General features: G+C 45.2%; 1 protein-coding gene across 1 annotated transcript; it reads right to left on the bottom strand.

Annotated features, from left to right (window-relative positions):
• Positions 1–3,819: 3,819 nt before the first annotated feature.
• Positions 3,820–19,265, bottom strand: LOC123102185 (putative receptor-like protein kinase At3g47110). Its single transcript, XM_044523492.1, has 6 exons — positions 18,724–19,265; positions 16,739–17,907; positions 15,716–16,594; positions 15,397–15,635; positions 5,292–5,787; positions 3,820–4,994 (listed from the first exon to the last, which is right to left on the bottom strand). The coding sequence occupies exons 1-6, from the start codon at positions 19,263–19,265 to the stop codon at positions 3,820–3,822; spliced, it is 4,500 nt and encodes a 1,499-aa protein (XP_044379427.1).
• Positions 19,266–19,707: the final 442 nt, after the last annotated feature.

Raw genomic sequence — 19,707 nt, 5'->3', positions numbered from 1 at the left:
TCTTATTCCATCTCAGGGCTACATATAGATCAATATTGAGACGACACTCAGTTTTTTCTAGAGAAAGGGAGAGAGACCAAGAGGAGGACGATTCACATAATTACGTGGGACAGAAGAGCGGGTCTCTTATTTCATCCAAGGGCTACATACACATCATATATTCATCCGATGGTTGAAATTCGTTAATTTCAAGGATTAGCGTGGTGTCTCGTATGGTGCCTCCAATTAGTAAATATAAATATAAGATAAGATATAAGATATAAGATATAAGATAAGATATAAGATTTAATTCATACTATTGATCGATGTACAACATCTATCAACTAACCTGGCTCAAGTTATCTGCAAATGATTCCTAGAAACTATTTTGCACATTGTCAACATCCACATCTTCATGCAAATTTTTACACAAAGGTATATAGTTAGCCATGACATACTTTGCAAATTAAAAAATAAAATCAAAATATACGCCACTTACATTTTCACTATGTGTGCCATGTTCATTATTATCAAAATCCTCCGGAGGTAAGATATCATATGACGAGACGGAATCGTTGTCGCTGCTGTCATCATCTTCATTCAAATTATCGTTATCAGTCTTAGTCACCTTATCAGCATCATTCTCATCCCTCCCGAATGCGGATTCTTCGTCCATGTCAACACGCCTAACTCACAGAACTGCAAAACATCGTGTGTTAGGTTTAGTACACTTCATCATGCCCAAAGCAACGCTAGTTCTCTAAATCATGCGCTAGTCCGTAGAGGAGGCGCTGCGGCGGGAGGTTTTGATGAACCCTAAACCCTAAATCAGTACATGCACGAACTAGCCCTCACTTCTATCCATCATGCCCGCCGCATGCCTGCTAGGTTTTAGATGACAAACCTTGGCCCGCGGTGTAGACGTCGCTGGCGTTCGACGACGGACTTCAGGCGGCGACGTGCATGACGAGCAACCAGGCGGATGCTTGGCAGGATCCGCGGTGGGGGGCGACAGTGGTGCGGAGGCGGCGTCAGACGTCGGGCCCTTCACGTCTGCGGCGTCGGACGACGACGGTGAGATGCGGCGACGACGTTGGGACGGCGAGGGCGGCGTCGGACGGGGTTCGGACGGCGAGGGCGGCGTCAGACGTCGGGCCCTTCACGTTCGCGGCGTCGGACGACGACGGTGAGATGCGGCGACGGACGACGTTGGGACGGCGAGGGTGGCGTTGGACGGGGTAAGGACGGCGGTGATCTGCGGCGGCGGCGATCGGCCACTTGGAACGGCAGGCGGGCGACCAGATGGGGCGGGCGAGAACATGGGGCGGGCGTAGATCGTGCAACTGGTAGTTTCTTTTTTTTTGCATGCGCAGGGTATACGTATGCCCGGCACAACTGTACAATACGAGGTGGATATACGTTTCTTTCGTATGACAGTTCTGCCCTTCTACGTTTTGTTTGGGGGGGGGGGGGGGGTCCTACCGAAGCAAGCCCTTGTGAACAACTGATTCTGGCGTCACCCAAATCAGCACCATTGGCTCGCTTTGAGATTTAAAGCAGAAAAATTCTATATTTCTCATTTGCCCGAGAAAAAGAGACTCCAAGACAGCACCTAAAAGGCGCTAGCGGTTCCGAGAGAAGAAGATGTCAGAGATATTTCTGTATTGCCATCAGTTCAAAACATTACGTATCTCTGTCCATTGTTTGTAGGCTCTCGATGTGCATGGTACTCTAGTTATTTATGTTGCATCGCGTAGGAGTAGTATGTAACAAGATATGACAAATGGCAATGAACAGTTAATTTTTCCCCTAAAAAAATTAATTGTGCAACGGAATCATAATTGAGGGGGGAAACTCAATTTGTTAGCGCTAGGACGTCTGAACCTGAGGATATAACGGAAGTCATGCATATGAAATACAGTATATGAACCAACTTGAAAAAAAAATATCTGGCAATGAAACTATCCATGTGACATTTTCAAAAAAGAAACTCGGAAATAAGTTTTTTTTGCATCATCATGAGCAAGATTTAGCAGGGCCTAAGGATACAAGTTCCCTAGGCATGGAGAATACTACCAATATCGGATTTGGACATCAAAGTCGCATTTGGACATTTCAAAATAAATTTTTGGACAACACCATCGTGGATGGCATTTCATCAAACAGCTCAGGACCAAAGACCAGAACAGACGATCTCAGTGGCAAGGCAGCAAAGGACGCACCGGAGTTGTGAGCAACGGAGAGCAACAGGGGTGTAAATGACCAGGAAGGGCAAAATACCCGAGCCTGGGGATATATCAAGTTCCCTAGGCATGGAAAATACTAGTGGGCATCATCATCGTGCATAGCATTTCGTTGAACAGCTTAGGTGCGAAGGCCAGAACAGGCTGTCTCAACTCTCAACTGCAAGGAAGTGAAGGAATGTCATGGTCGAAGCTGTAGTGTGGTACCTGATGTGCACGTCCGCTAGTTGGCATGACGTCGGTCGCAATCAACGGTCCTCTAAGACTGCGGTGACGCAGGTGGAGGGTGCTGACGTTCAAATTTAAATTTGTGAGGACTATGTGATGGAAGTAACTACCAGAGTGCTTGATAAACAGCCTGCGTGCTACCGGCTGGACTATAATTAGTGCCATGAGAGCAACTTTGGTGATCGGTGAACTTCGGTTCGGCCGGGACTTACTAATGCTATGCCATCAGGACAGCTCTCTGAGCAAGTCAAGGTTGGAGTTGGATCAAAACGATGAATGTTGATATGAGATTATTGTGCTGATAGTGCTAGTTACTGAAGGGTGGTGGTCTGGTGACTACTAATTAGATGACATATTATCCCTTCCTAATCATATTAGAGTAGTATTGGACTACTGGTTTATTCAATGTCCGTTCTTAGGATCTGATTAAGTGTATTAATTTAATATACATCCACCCAGTAGTATTAGATTAGTGAGAAGGCTTGGTGTAGCATTTTTGCATAGGATAGCTGAAAAACGTCCTCTCTTGCTCCTTCCCAAAGGGAACACTTAGGCTATGTGTGCAAAATACCAGCGAGCTGACTTCAGTTTTTCGACAAAGGCGCTTGAAATGGAGCACTGCTCACAGCAGCAGCAAGCCAGCAACTTGCAGGAACGCAAGCAGAAATCAATCAAGACGCAGAAATACAACCACACACACAGTGACACAGTACATTTGTAGTACTAGATAGTGATAGGCAAAAGTTGACCAACATGAAATTGCTTCACACGGAATACTGAATACTAATGACAGATGAAGTTTAACAGTAGGGACATCTCAGTTGTGCATACATACATTACAATTTGCACTGAATAGATCGCAGTAAGTAACCAAATTCAACGCTACTGCATGCCAACATTACAACAAAACAGAATCACCGCCTTTCACAAATCACAGCAACACAAAACTTCCGAGAGTTTGACGCCCACCAGTGTAGCAGAAATAACATGGAATCAACCACGAAAGCATTGCTATACTGAAACGTGCCAAATGAATTAACAAACACACAAAGATATCTCTTGGAGATGAGATATTTTAACTTGTGACACACATCCTCAGAAACTCAAGAAACTCACATACGCATCATATTCTATGGTGTAGTCAATACACATCCTCAGAAACTCGAGATAATATTAGTATTATTTGTTATATACCAACAGAGACAGACAGTCTGTTCAACTGACCATATAAATGGAAAAACAAAGCGATAACATTTGGGACAGTATAACCGATCCTAAATCGAGCTCTCTCACGCCATCAGCGATTTTGGCCGTTAGATTACAATACTGGAACATCATCAACAAACAAAGGAATGATTCAGAAAATAATTTAAACAGATATATGGATCTCGTGCTCGACGGATCTGCCTTCACCACCTTCTTCTTGTTCTTCCTTGGTTTCGGGAGGCTCCGGCTTCTGATACCTGTCGACGGACGTCTCCATCCCCATGAATGACAAGAGGAGCCAAACTTGAGAGAGCAGCTCCGGGCCTTCACTCATGTTCTTGGCATGCAAGTACCCCCTGCACCTACCGGCAGAGTAGCATAGCATCTCCACCCATACCCCCTGGACCACCTTCCACCTCTCCCCTTCATCGCGCAGCTCCATCAACGCTTCAGCAAGCCTGCATGCATTGGGAACCAAAGCTCCTATCTTGCTGGTGTGTGACGAGGGAGGTTGTTGAGCCCTGTGAAGAATTCCCTGTGCAAGTCCTCTTACGTCCGGTACTAACATGCCACCCATCATGATCTCGACATCATCACAGGCAACAGTGAAGATACTGTTCCTAGTTCCGAGCATCAACATCTCAGGACTGATGGAAAGCAGGTAAGCCATGTGGTGGGATATCACTCTGCTTCGAGCGGCGCGACGTTGGCCGTAAGGGGTTGTTCTTTGGTGGTGAAAGCAGAGGTTTGTGGCGATGTGCCAGAGGAGGACGCTTCTGTCGAACGCCATGTTCAAGCTCCACCCCAGATGACGATGCGTCCGCAGAGTCCAGTGGCCCCTGCGGCTATTGAACCTCCTGTAGCTGGCAGCGTCGTGGATGTATTGTTTCCACCCATCCGTCACATATCCAATAATCAACTCTGTAACTGCTAAGGATCCCGCTGGTTCTTGTTCTATATAACAATGCATGTTAACATAGTCCTTGCAGCAGACAGCTATGGCAAGCTTCATCAAAATAGTGGGCTTCTTTTTACGAGCACAGAACGACCAGAAACTATATTGGGGAACCTTAACAAATCCAAAGAATGCGACCCAAGGACCGAGCAATAGCAATAGGAAATCCAGCAACATGGTACAAAAGAACAAGATGTAAGTTATCTTGACATCTGTTGCCTTGTAGTCATGATATTTCTGGCTTGTGAAGAAGAGGATGGCAGAAGCTAAGGTCAGGAATGGAAGCAAGAGATGCAAACAACAGCCAAGGCCACTGAATATCATCGTCATTTTTGTGTAGAGGATCCCAAATGACATACGGAGCATGTGTTTCAACAACCTATCTGCATATCGGTAATCAAGGGTCATTAAAAGCCGTAGGATTTTAATCCGACTAGAGTATGGAGTTGATATGTCTACCAGTGGCCTATGGAAATATATGGTCAAGAAGTTTGAAGCTAGTTTTTCTGTTTTCTTTTGATCACATGCTAACTCTGAGAGCAGTACACACCTGCTTGCTTCTTGTACAAATTCTTCTAGCGGAATGTCCCCCTCTTCAGCTGATGCTTCTTGTCTACTGCTTTTTGATAAACCAGTGCCAATGATGGAAGTGCAGCATCCACACAAAAGTGCAACCTGACCTTGTTCCCTTCGCGCGGATGGGAAGGAAGAGGCGACCATGCCACTGATACTGGCGTTCTTCAGAGCCCATGGCTTCTGGATGGATCTAATGATCCCAACGACGAACAACAAGATTGCGGCCTGCAGTAACCTCTTCTCCCCGGACCACGACTTGCAGAACACATAGAGGGCCACCGTGACCTGGGACACCACGGTTATGGCATGCCGCGCCCACAGCTCGTTGTCTTCGATGTTGTAGGCAGTCATCGGGTGCTGGCCCCAGAGGTGGATGTGGAGGATAGGCGTCCACAGGACCTCGAGGCCGCTCCCATTGGCGGGCAGCTGCTTGTGGCGGTTGAAGAGGGTGGCCAGGGCGTATATTGCCAGAGCATCCCCGCCTAGGTAGGCAAGCCACATAAACAGTCTGAGCCAAGATGGAAGAGCACACCTGCGCACCACGGAGGAGAAGAAGAGGAAGCACTGGATGAAGAGGCTGCCCAGCACCAGAATACGCAGCTGCCACTCATCCCACCATTGCACAGCGCCAGAGAAACTCATACTTTGTGTGTGTGTGTGTGTCTCTCTCTCTTGGTCTTGTGTATAATGTGCAGCAAGAGATGTAGCCTTCCTCTTCTTCTTTCGACTCCGATGGATCAATAGGTAGACAAGAGAGATGCATGCCCTCGAAACCAAGAGGAAAAGAAAAGAAAAGAAAAGAAAAGGGTGTTGTGTGCCTTGCGTGGTGGTGATAGCTAACGTGCTCCTGGTGATGTTGGTACATCTTCATTCCTTTAGAGAATTCCCCTACTTTACTTTTTCTGCTTACACGTATTCCTTGCTTGTTGGTGATGATCACTCACTGATACTATATTAGTATAATAAACTGTCCTCTTTAGTCTGAAACCACACCGTTCTAGCTACTTTGTTTTTCCTCAGCTGATATGAAAATGTTATGTCTTGATGTTTTTCTTTGTCCTCCTTTCTTGGGCCTGGGTCCGTCAAATTCATATTTCTGTATTGAGAATATCAAATATATTATTTTCTGGGACTCATAAAATGAATTAATATACTTTTTCACGTACTTAATTTTCTAAAAAAAATCCCAATAATCTGTTTTTTAGCTTGCAGGCATGAGCCCTGCCCAGACACCAGGCTTTAGGACCGGACCTATCCTGCTAGGCATGAGCCCTGCCCAGGTTGACACTAAAGGAGAAGATGATGACATTGATCTCTAGAAAAATACTGATCCTGCTAGTGCAAAATGATTTTTTCCCCTTGACACTATAACTGTTTTATTTAACACACCTTTTCTTTATCAAAAAAAATTTAACACACCTTTTAACTGTATTAGAGGATCGTGAGTATAAATTCTTACTTTGGGTGCATGGTCACATCATCTTCTCGAACGGGAGGCCATTGACTAGAAATGCCGGAAAATAAGTTTTACAACTAGTTTTCCATGCACCCTGTATCCTCTCTCCTCTATTTTCTATTTTCCTTTTTAGTTTCCAAAAACCATAAGAACCAAATATGACAGCATGTGACCTATCCAGAAGAAACAAGACAATACTCTCTCTGATCCAAAAAAAGTGGCGTGACTCTAGTTCAAATTTGAACTAAAGCTGAACTAAAGCCACGGCTGTTTTTTTGAATCGGAGGGAGTACTGTTTAATTAATTTGATTTTTCAGTAGTAATATTTGTACTATTCAGTATGAAGGAAGGGGCCAGAAGGATCTTTCCCTGTGTTCCCTTGAACGACGAATGGTGTTGTATTTCGCTTGATTGAAACTCATTCATTTGAATGATCGACTGGGGATATTATGCTTTCAAGTTAGTGAAGCTGGGGATGTTGCTTTTCTTTTGCTGTCTTTTTGTAGACCTGGGGGAAGAAATGTGCATTGTGAACTTGGAAGGAAGAACATGTAAAATATATCACGGGGTTGTTGCTATTCATTTTTTTAAAGCAAAATATATTTTCAACTGCATATTTTTGTAGACCTCAGGTCACCGCAATGGTCACCGTCAGTGCCCGAGCCACGAGCTCCGCCCACGACCCCGCGGGTCCCGCCACCAAGGCCGCTGCCTTGCATCTAGACACTCCGGAGACCATCAAAGGCACGCGCTTTGAGCCGACCGGCAGACTCCTAGCACCATCGGAACTGCCGGTACCCACTGGCCCTGAACAACGGTTAGCGACAAGGAGGCACTAGGCCAGGAAAAGGGGAGGGAGGCGTGGAGCTCGTCCGGACTAGCGCAGCAGATAGTCGGTCTACCCAACCCTCCAGCAGCCTCCCCTTCATCACCCCTGATGCCCTACCACGGCCTCCTCCCAGAACCACGCAATGAAGACGCGGCCACCAATCCACCGGCAAGGGCCCCTAGAGTGACTGCACCCTGTCGCCGAAGAAGGCCTCCAGAGGAGCATCAACCACCACCACACCACCAGCGTCTTCACGCCCTGGCCAGGTCCAACCGGTGCCCCGCCACCCCACCGGAGGAGAGCGAACACCAGCAGCAGGGCCACCACATTGGAAGGGGCGCCAGCCACCACCAGTTGGATCTGGGCAGGGGCTGCCAGATCCGCCACCAGCATGCCCATGGGACTCCAGCCCCCCGGGGGGGGGGGGGGGAGCAGGGGAGGACGAGGCGCCGGCAGTCCACTAGGATGCCAGGAGGAGGAAGGAAGCTGGAGCAGCCGCCGACCGGTGACCGACGCCACCGAGCAGGGGAGGGCGCCCTGCGACGCCCGCCACCTGTGCGCGGTAGGAAGCCGCAAGCTTATGAATGTGAAGCCAAGCTAGGTACAAACGCATACTCTTCTGATTACATTACACAGAAGCCAAGCTAAGTAGAAAGAGTCTTCACTTTTTTTCTTTGCACTTCATTTTTTTTTTTTTTTTTACTTTTTTGCAGGTGAGCACTTCAGAGTCAGCACTCTGTAGCTCGACCGTGATTGCAAGTAGATCACGGGACAGATGAAGGCCACCAACCTCATACGATACGAACTGGCGGACTTGCAAATCAGGTACCGTACTACAGCTCGACCGTGATCCGCTTTCCCTGCCTTGCAATCAAGGCGGCCGTCTGCTCTGTCCTCTGCAGCTGAGCTGTTCCATGAAATGCCGTGCATGACAGGGATGTCCGAATACGATGTCGCTAGTGTTCGCCATGTCTATGGAAACTTGTGGTATCCTCAGGATCAGGTGCTTTATCCCTCCTGATAAACTCCAACTCGCAACTAGCTCTGATGCTTCCTTTGCCGTTGAGACTGTCTTTTCTAGCCTTTGCACCTGAGCTGTTCAATGAAACGTTATGCCCGACAATCATCATGTCCGAATACGAGATGGGTAGTGTTCGCCATGCCTAAGGAACTTGAATCCTCCGCCCAGGTACTGATAAACTCCATCCCTCTTATTCTCTCATCTTGCTCCCTGATGATTGCCAACTAACTTATTTTTGAGTTTCTTTTTAAAAACTTTCATCTGAATAATTTCATTGCCAAATAATTTATTTCCGATTTGGCTCATGTCAGGCAGATAGGAGGCAAAGCTACCGCACAGTATACATTCCCTCCACTCCAAATTAGTTGGCTTAAATTTTTCTAGATATGGATGTATCTAACGGTAAAACGTGTCTAGATAGATGAGAGTGGTTTTCCTACAAACACCCTTGGTGCACCCACGGCAAGAAAACATATCAAAATATTTTGAAAAAATGTGAAACTTTGTGGGAATGATCATCAACAGATGTTAGAGAGGCTTGCAAATTTTCGTTATCAAATGACATCCGAGGAGCTCTATAAAAGAAAGAAAAAAATACTAAAAATTACTCAAAATGTACATGCACTATTTGACAAAAATTTGTAATTTTGTTTTTTTGTACAGTTCTACTCAGATGTCATTTGACCATCAAACTTGGCAAGCCTCTCTAACCTTTCTTGATGATCATTTCCCCAAAGTTTGAGATTTTTTAGAAATATTTTGATATGTTTTCTTGCGTGGGTGCACCGAGGTGGGGTTCAGACACTACTATCCCCTAGATACATCCGTATTTAGACAAATCTGAGTCAATTTATTCGGTATGGATGTTGTATTTCATATGAATGACTTCCATTGTATCCTTGCGCTTAGATGTCCTAGCACTAGCGAATTGACGTTTTCCCCTGAATAATTATTTCAGTTATACAATTATACATTTTTTTTTAGAAAAATGACAACTGCTTATTACCATTTCTCACAGCCTGTACGTACTACTGCCTCCATTCCTAGATATGAGATGTTTTGGCAGTTTGATTTAAACTGCCAAAACATCTTATATTTAGGACAGGGGTTGTTTCTAGCATGCAACACAAATAACTAGAGTACAATGCATATCTAGGGGCCTCCGGACAATGAGCAGAGATATCTAATGTTTAACTTCCAAATGATGGCTATCTAGGAACAGCTCATCAATCTCTGATGTCTTGTTCTCTCATGATCACTAACGCCTTTTAGGTGCTGTCTTGGGTCTTTTTTTTGCGAGAATACCAAACGAAAGAAGCCTCAGTACATATTCTTGACCTCCGAAATTGATTCTTTTCATCCATACAAGGTACTGGCCCCATATGTAGAGAACAGCATGTCCCCTATGAGAGTCCTCAGGATCAGAGCCGTGTGGATGATAAGGCCATGAATGGCTGCCTTAGACTCCTCGATGTGCCTCTCCATATCTATCCTGTGTTCCACCCTATTGGCTCTGAATATCTGATGAAATCACCCAACACCAAGGTGGACGCAGCTGCGCTGGGCGGGAAATCACATATGAGGGCAGGCTTCTGCTCGATGAGCATGGCCACTTGGTGCATCATTAGCACTGCGCCTAGTACGGTGATGGAGGCCACCTTCGTGTACTTGCCGTACGTAGGGCGTCTCTAGGGCGTCGTCCCTGACGTTGCCGCCGCCGCCTGGCCCTGGCCGCGCGGTCGCCGGCGAAGTTGCCATGTACGCTGTCCCGACGTACTATGGCCTCCAGTTATATCATTATGTAAGTTTCTCAACCATATTTATGTCTTTGTTATTGTTTATTTAAAAATAGTTGACAACTAATTTGCATTGTCAGCTTATTTCGGTGCAAGCAAACATGTCCAGCGCTTGGTAGACAGAACCTTATACTATGCCGGGGCTGAACTCAACCGCGAGGAGCTCAGTCATTATGTTTCATGGCTTGCGGATCTTGATACTATCAAGACAAATTTTCTTCCTACATTTAGAAATGTTAGTACTGAAAGGCACCCATGGATACGGCTAGCCATTGATTTTGAAAATAATGGTGGAAAGGAATGAAAGAAAACATATTTTCTGTTTGGGAACCGCCTTTGATGTATCTAGCATGGAAAGTATTGGGAGCCTTCGATCATTTTCATTGACAGAAAAAGCATGTCTCTCAAAATGTTTTCTCTCTAAATTTTAAAACCTTTAGCTCTGGCACATAAGCAAATCCCTACTTCCCTCTGCGAAGGGCCTTTCTATTTATTTTTATGCAATTTTTGTTTTTTGAGTGTACATCTTCTCTTACAAAGCACCAATCAGAGAGCACTATTGTCATACTTGTGCATTGGATGTAGTTAATATATGATTGTGTATCATGAATGGATCAATGATTGAGCATAATGGGCTAAGAATAACTTTCTTTAGCATTGATATTTTGAAAGCCTTAATTGCGTTTTAGCATGCTTGAGTATTTATGTCATCATGTCAAAATATCGACTATTGCTTTGGATCATCTAAGTCCAAATGTCCATGCTACAAAGAAAATATTATATGATGAAATATGTTGGGTAGCATTCCACATCGAAAATCTGTTCTATCACTTTCCTACTCGAGGACGAGCAGGAGTTAAGATTGGGGATGCTTGATACGTCACCAACATATATATTATTTTTTATTATTCCATTCTATTATAATATCAATCTTGGCTATTTTATACAAGTTTCTAAGCAACTTTATATCAGTTTTTGAGACCAATCTATTAACTTAGTGCCCAGTGTCGGTTGCTGTTTTTTTGGCCTGTTTTGGGGTTTCCCGGAAATCAGTACCAAACGAAGTCCAAATGCAATGAAACTTTTTCGACATTTTTTTGACAAAAAAGATCCTATGAACTTGCGAAGTAAGTCGGAAGAAGGAAGAGTAGGCCATAAGCCACCAGGGCGTGCCCTGGTGTCTTGTGGGCCCATCCTGGAAGAGTAGGCCATAAATTATTTTTGAAGCTAAATTTCATTGCTAAGTATGTTACTATACGATGTTTTTCAACAGGGACTCCCGATGAATGTTGTACCTTATGGGATCGAGACTAAAGGTACTATGAGTATTATTAGCTTACGTCCAAGATATCCTACAGATTACTTTAGTGCATTCAAGATTAGCGACGGATTCTTAATAGTGCAAGACTGGATCAAATATGTGATGTGAGAGCGCGGAGAAATACTAGGGGGCAGCAAACAGATGCGCTACCCACGATTAGAAGACAGGTTCATCTGCATGCTCTAACTTGATCAAGGAGGAGAGCTATACATGTTTTATGTTATTTTACCTAAGAGAGAGCAGCAGGAGTGATTAGCTAGCTAGAAATGAGTTTGAAGATGATGGTGTGCTACACTATTACTATGATGATAAAATAGCTAGTATTGGTGGTAATGACTATGATGATTATTATTAGCTAGTGTTAGTGGTGATTAAATAAATACTGTTGGTGGTAATGACTATGATGATGATTAAATAGCTTGTGCTGACGGATTAGATTCAAGTGGAGGCAACATGTGGTGCACATCGAAAGTACTACTAGTCCAAACTAGATCAAGTTTTGACATGCACCACATATTGCCTCCACTTGAACCTAATCCACTTTCATTTGACACAATGTTATGGATATAATGATGTAAACCTCATAACTGGTATTGTACCAATATTTGTACGATGGCGCATAAATACACTAAAAATAAAAAAATAAGAAAAGAATACTAGTAGCGATGGAGAGAAAACACGCTGCCACTAGTTACATTACCAGTAGCGTGGGAGTGAACAAACGCTGCAGCTATTTGTCCTAGCAGTAGCGCGTGCGGGCACGTGTTATTGCTAAGCAATAGCTGTAGCGCCTTATTAGTACCGCGCCTACCCGCGCTACTAGTGAGCACAAAACCAGCGCTACTGCTAGGGTTTTCCCTAGTAGTGCGTAACGGCCACGTGGAGCCCCTTCTGTCCCGATTCTTAAGCAAACCGGGAGTAAAGGTTTTGGGTTTTATCCCGACCCTTTAGTCTCGGTTCCAGAACCGGGACTAAAGGCACTCTGGAACCGGGACTGATGCCCTATTTTCTACTAGTGAACACCAGAGAGAAACAGATCAAAAGTGTTTTTCACTAAAAGAACAAGGACTAAAGAGAAAAAAAGAAAACCGGAAACCAAAAATCACGGGAATGCCCCTCAGCGTGACAAATGTCACGCCTAGAGCGTCCCGGAAAAGTCTCACGAGCCCTTGGCAACTAGTGATTTCAGAGAACATTGGCATTGGCGGAGCGTTGTGGGAACAATTATGGGCTGTGGCCCATTTTTTTTATAGGGGTCATAGCCCAGTTTCCTAGTCCAGGCCACAACGGAGAGGCCCATTGCTACGTTCCTAGAAGGATCGTGAGCACGTGACCAGGGAAGATTGGCGCTGCAATCTATCTCAACATCGGATGTGCTGCATCACAGGAACATGTCTACTACAACTTGTTGTGGCCTATGTGGTGCTGAGGACTCGTGGCAACATTCGTTGCTTCATTGTACTGTCGCCAGGTGTGTTTGGGCACTTCATGATCCGGATTTTGTGGAAGCTTTGAACACAACGACGGAACCAGATGCAAAACGTTGGATTTTTAGGGTCCAAGACATGCTCTCTCCACAAGAATTCATCTTTGTAATCACTACCTTATGGGCACTGTGGTATGCGAGACGTCAGGCTCTGCAACCCGAAGAAATCTACGGGGAGATCGCCATCAATAGCGCCAGTACAGCCAAGATGGATCCCTCCGCCTGAAGGGATAGAAAAAATACGAGTCGATGGGGCTGTTTCCAGAGATGCTAATTTTGGTTCCTTCAGTGCTGTCTGCAGAAACTCTTCAGGTACATACTTGGGCGCTTCGGTTATCAAGATCTATGGAGTTTCGGATCCGGCGACGCTGGAAGCTTTGGCGTTTCGCGAGGCATTAGCCCTCGCTACTGACCTGGACCTTGCTCGTATTCTCGTAGCAAGCGACTGCCAAGGTGTAGTCAATGACATCAAGAATCGCACTGGGGTAACTACGCCAGCACACCAGGGAGATCGTTGAACATCGACAAGTTTGGATAGTTGCACCTTCATCTTTCAAGGTAGGGCAACCAATGTTGAGGCACATAGCCTCGTTAAGCATGCTTTTGGTTTAGATTATGGGCGCCATGTGTGGCTGTTGAACCCTCCAAACATTTCTTGTATCCCTATGAACATTATTGAGCAATAAATAAAGCGTGTTTAGACTAAAAAAAAAAGGTGACCAGGGAAGAGCCGCCCCAGCCTCGTCCCCCACCCCAATTTCTCTTCTTCGTTCTCCTCTGGTCGCCCCCGTGGTGACTGCTGCCGCGCCGTCCGTGTCCAGGTCTTCTTCCTTCTCGGCTCCTCCCCATATCCACTAGTCCCCTACTCCCCTGACTCCCTGAGCAAGTGCGCGAGCGGCGAGTCCCCTCCCAATCCAGTCCCCAAATCTCCATCTTCTTCTCTTTTCTCCTAGATTCTTTCTCAAATCCACTACTGCAGCAGCAGCAGCAATGCAAGTGGATCTGCAGCCTGTAGCAGCAAAATCGTGGATAGCCTCTAGTCGCGACTCGAGTCGACACTGAGTTGAGTCGACATTTTTTTGCGACTCATCTACTAGTCAACATTCAAAAACCATGGGCGGATCTGACTAATACATATATATTTGTGAGAGATATTATTCATGTGTCAATTTTGTAATTCGGGTAAGCTGAAACTGATGGTTTCAGATGGTCCGTGTCAATTTTTTAATTTTTTTTGCGGGACAAACTGCCTGTGCAGTGTGAAATATTTCTGCTGGTGCCTCCTATTGCCTCGTGATGCTTTCCAGTCTTATTTATGTTTATTTTTCTGATAGATTGCTTTTTCTTTAGAATCAGAATTGTGACATGCTGCTTGTGCTGTTGAATATACGTATTAATTTGTTACTGGATGTGCAAAATATTTATTAGGTCGATTTCTCCCTACTGTCCTCTATGTTTTTTTTTCCTGTACATATGGACAATATATGTTGTGTTAATATATTACTTGATCGAGGATGCAATGTCTCGAATCTTTGGAATTTCTTACAAGCTATTTAATACGCTCACAACTGCCATTGCTGGAGTGCCAGGATGATTTTACAGTTATCTGATATGGTGCAAATAAAATGCTCCGATAACAAACAAATGTTTGCTATCTTAATGGGCTTGTATGTATTGCAGGATCATGTGATTCCAGCTCGAATGTCTCGAGCCGAGGCTCCTCTTTTGCTCCATCCTCCATCCTCTTCTATTTGCTCATTGACAAACAGGAGGTACACATCTAGAACTTCTCAAATATTGTGTCTACATTTTCAGGCTTCGTTTTCCTTGTAGTAACACAACCAAATAAATCAGGACCATTTGCTTGGAAAAAATAAGAATAAGAAAAGGAAAAAAACTTCTGAAACTCTGGAACTTCAAGTCTGCTGGTTCAATTGAAGCATGAACTAATAATATTGCCTGCCTGTTTAGAATTTTGAACATGGAAAAACAATTACACTGCCTGGTTTCTGAAACTCCCTACAACCTGCTCTAGTGCTATTATTACAGAACCCATGATTCTGCATTTATTTAGTACAATTGTAGAGCAACATAGCCTTGAGAACAATTAATAAGTGAATCGATGCATAATTTTATTATTATGCAGGATCATGTCTTGTACCAGCCTATTTATTCAATGTTGTTCTAAATTTTTGGTATGCATCTCTGATTGTGTGCATCTCCGCCGCTGCATCTCTCGTCAGTGCTCGGTCTCGAGGTTGTTGCTTTGAGCAGGATATGCCAAGCCTCAAGACGGAGACCAAGCACTCCTGGATTCTAATACTTGCAGCGTTATCATGTTGTCCGCCGTGCAACCACATTGTTGGGTCAGCTATCTCAAAGGTTCTTTCTGGAAAAGCATCCTTGACAAACTTATGCAAATCCAATGAATCTCTGAACGTGCCTTCTGTTGGGCTCCTTCCGGTAAACATCTCAAGCAGCAATATGCCAAGACTATAAATATCACCAGCTGTTGAGACTACAGAGCCTTCTCCATACTCTGCAATTATGCGAAGTCTTGTGATTAGCATGCCATATTCGAGTGAAAAGTAAGTAATAAATTAGTAGAATTTCAGTCACCTGGAGCAAGATATCCTATGGAACCTCTAATTCCAGTTGACCCATATGAAGTTTGCATCCCCTCTCTTGTATTTTCATGAAGGATCCTTGATATGCCAAAGTCTCCAACTCGTGCGCTCATGTCTTCAGCAAGAAGAATGTTGCTTGGCTTAAGGTCGCAATGGATTACCAATGGTTGACAGTAGTTGTGCAGATACTCTACTGCGTCCATAATATCAACAGCAATATCAAGCCTCTGGGCAAGGCTGATCGTGTTGTTTATAGTGGGCTCTTGAGATTTCGGATGAAGCCAGCCATCCAAGTTGCCATTAGGCATGAACTCAAAAACCAATGCCTTGAACTCTTGACTTTGGTGGTTGATGCTCGAACAAGAAGCAATGATCTTAATGAGACAACGGTGTCGTATCCTTCTCATGGCCTCACATTCAGCCTCAAAACTCTTGGAATACCTAGATTGACCAATATTAAACACCTTGACAGCCAATGTTCTTTCATCAGTGTCCAAAGCACACTTATAAACTGCACCATAACTTCCTCTCCCAAGCAAGTTGACTTTTGAAAATCCATTAGTTCCTCTCAATAATGCATGATAGGGGATTCTCTTGTAATGGTCATCAACAATTGAATATTGTGCTAATGTCTTCTGGCTTGGTTTGAGTTTCTTACAAAGTATCCAAAGAAGAAGAATAACTGAAAGCGAGAATAAGATTGCTCCTGTTGTCGCCAGAGAAATTGCTAGAAACTTTGGCATCCTTTTTCTGTTCTTGCTTATGGAGCATGGAGCCAAATGAAGTTGAGGTGTACCACCACACAAATTGATATTCCCCACAACTGCTAAGTAAGTGATGTTTCTGAAAACACCTTCGTTTGGCACCTCACCTTGCAAATTGTTGAAGGATATATCCAATTGGGTCAATGATGTCAAATTCTGTAGAACTAATGGGATTGGCCCTGACAAGTTGTTGTGTGCAAGATACAACTCCTGGAGGCTTCCAATGCTATGAATGGCCTTAGGAATATTACCAGAGAACTTATTCATGGCCAGGTTCAATACACTAAGGCCCTTTATATTTGTCAGTGACTGAGGTATGCTTCCCTCAAAGGAATTGTTGTCTAAGAATAGCCGTTCCAACACTATGCAATTTTGAATACTGTCGGGTATCTTGCCAGATAACTGGTTTCCTGATAGAATCAGTTGGTTTAGGTTTGTCAAGCTACGGACTTCATCAGGAATGCGTCCAGAAAGGGAATTGTACGACAAGTCCAGTCCCCAAGAAAGGCTAGGCAATTCCAAAATCTCTCTAGGTATTGTACCATTAAGTCTATAGTTCATTGCCAGATCGAGTATAAAAAGTTTTTTCAACTCCCCCAGGCTTGTTGGAATTGGCCCCTCCAAGTTGCCATTGTGTGCAGCAAGGATACCCAACTGCGAAAGGTTCCCTAGCGATGACGGTATGAGGCCATACAAGCTATTATTATACAGGAATAACTCGATCAAGTTTTCTAGCTTACCGATGCTCTCTGGAATCACTCCAGATATGGAAGTATTTGCTATCATAAGTAATTGCAAACCAACCAAGTTGCCGACATCTGCAGGAATACTCCCACAGACCCTATGGTCCGTTAAGTATAACTGCTGGAGAGCCGTTGAGAGGTTCACAATTGAACCCGGTAGTTGTCCTCCAAAAGAATTGTTGCTGAGTGCCAATACCTGCAGTTGGCTGCAGTTTGCCAATGATGTGATGAATTCCCACCCCTTGTTGTCATTCGCTTCAATTTTATTGTGTGCCAAGTTTAGATATTGGAGAGCTCCGAGCCTCCCCCAAGTGGGAGGCATATACCCACTAAATGTGTTATGCACGAGGTCAAGTGATCTGAGAGAAGATATGTTGGATATTGAGGAAGGGATGATTCCTGTGAAGTCATTGGTACCCAAGTAAAGACTTTCCAACTTGGGGAACCTGCTTCCGATATCATCGGGAATGCTTCCATGCAACATATTAACTCCTACATCAAATACTTCCAAGGACGACCAGTTGTAGAGAGAAGGTGGGATCATACCGGAGAGGTTGTTTAGGGCGAGATTGAAATATTGCATGCTCTGGAAACTTCCGAGCTCTGGTGGAATTGAGCTCACGAGCTGGTTACTGGAGAGATCCAGGAATTGTAGATAGGACAGATTGGCCAGTGATGTTGGCGCTGCCTCTCGCTGCGCTGCCCTTCTTCTACCTTTGAGCTCCACAACTCTATCCTCTCTCTTTGTCTCCTTCTCTTGTCTCACACAAGAACACACACGGAGGGCAGAAAACACAACACACACGGACGCATACCTCACCAGAGAGAAACTAGCTTTGCCTCTTCCTCCCGGTGAGACACACGTATGCTACATCTTTTTCTCCAGCCCTCACGGCCTCATCCATTACTAAATGAGATGACTATTTATACAAAGTTTGGCACTCAGCCAAGACCCGCGCACTCACGCCGGGCATCACACCTGGCCACCACGTCTCCAGACTAGTTGCTCCACTAACCAACTAACTACATGCAGTAACCCATGATCTTATCTTCTCCTAGAATCTCTCTAGGGTCCAAAGACTAGTACGTGCATGCAGCTGACTACTAGATAACTACTCCACGCATGCAGCTAACACCCTCACAAACACACCAATTTCCTTGGCTCCAATGTACCGATCCATCCAGCCGGTCTTGTTTCAACCCTTCCACGCGCTTGCCGTATCACACAACCTTGCCGTGTCATCCGACTCAACCTGAAACAACCCATCATGCTCCAGCCTTGTCGCGTCTTGCCGACTCTCATGGCATCACCGACGGCACAGTCGGCATCTCGTCGCGCTCGCCGCATCGCACGACACCCGGCATCTCGCCTCCTCTGCGCATCTTCGCTGAAAGTTTGCTGGACTAGCTACTCTCTAAACTATGGTACATGCATAACGAAAGCAAACTAAAATGCTGATATAATAATATCAAGATTACTGGTAACAAGTGATGCCGGGATGGGCCCTGTGAAGCTGTTTTTTCTCAGCGAGAGCACTGCCAGGAACGTGAGCTTCTCGCCGAGTTCAGACGGGATGCGCCCGCCAAGCTTGTTGTTGCGCAGCTTCATTTTGGTCATGCTGATGCAGGAGCTCAGGTTCACAGGTAATGTGCCGGAGAAGGAGTTGTCATTCAAGATGAGATTCTGCAGGTGATGGAGGTGGCTGAGGCTAGCCGGAATGTCCCCGTGGAGTGAGTTAAAGCTCAGGTTGAGTGTCTGCAGGAATGTGAGATTCCCGATGGCCGGGGAGAGTGCTCCGATGAGCCCGGCGCCATTCAATCTTAGCGCCACCACCCGCGCTGGCCTCCGGTGATTGCATGTGATGCCTCCCCAGCTGCAGAAGCTGGTGCTGCTGTTCCAGGAGGCCAGCGAGCCGCCATGGCTGAGCTGCGCTTTGAAAGCAAGCAATGCGGCCTCATCGCTTGCTCTCACATGGACGATCAGCAGGACGGCAACAAGTGAACATAGGAAGCTCATGGCGATGCGACGAGCCATATTGTTGTGTCCCTCTTTGGATGCGCTCTTGGTTTGGTTGCCAAGTAGCATTTGCATGTTCCATATATATACTAGCTTCGCTTAGTTGGTCATGTGGAGGTGCTGTGCTAGTAATATTTCCATCCGTCGTCAGTAGAGTGCTCAAAATATGCACCTTAATGCAGAGTTTTCGCCCATCTGTCTGCAAAGCAAAGGCTGTTACCATCGTTCAGCATTGACTCGATCGTTTCAAAGTGTTGGTACGACCACATGTCGGTCAGTGTAATCGTCCAGTCTCTGATGGCTTATAGTAATTTAACCATACATGCATATATTGGATCATACAGGCCCCGGTGCTGATGGGCGTGTTGCAAAAGGGTGGGAGGCCGGCACAGTCTGGGATAAAATAATGCATGGCCGGCCCTGATGGCCCTGTTGCACTTGATATACGGAGGTTGGTTGG

Source organism: Triticum aestivum, chromosome 1B (assembly GCF_018294505.1).
Source record: "Triticum aestivum cultivar Chinese Spring chromosome 1B, IWGSC CS RefSeq v2.1, whole genome shotgun sequence".
Taxonomy (NCBI): Eukaryota; Viridiplantae; Streptophyta; class Magnoliopsida; order Poales; family Poaceae; genus Triticum; species Triticum aestivum.
The sequence above is the reverse complement of the archived record's forward strand: the minus strand, read 5'-3'. Positions and strand labels throughout refer to the sequence as shown.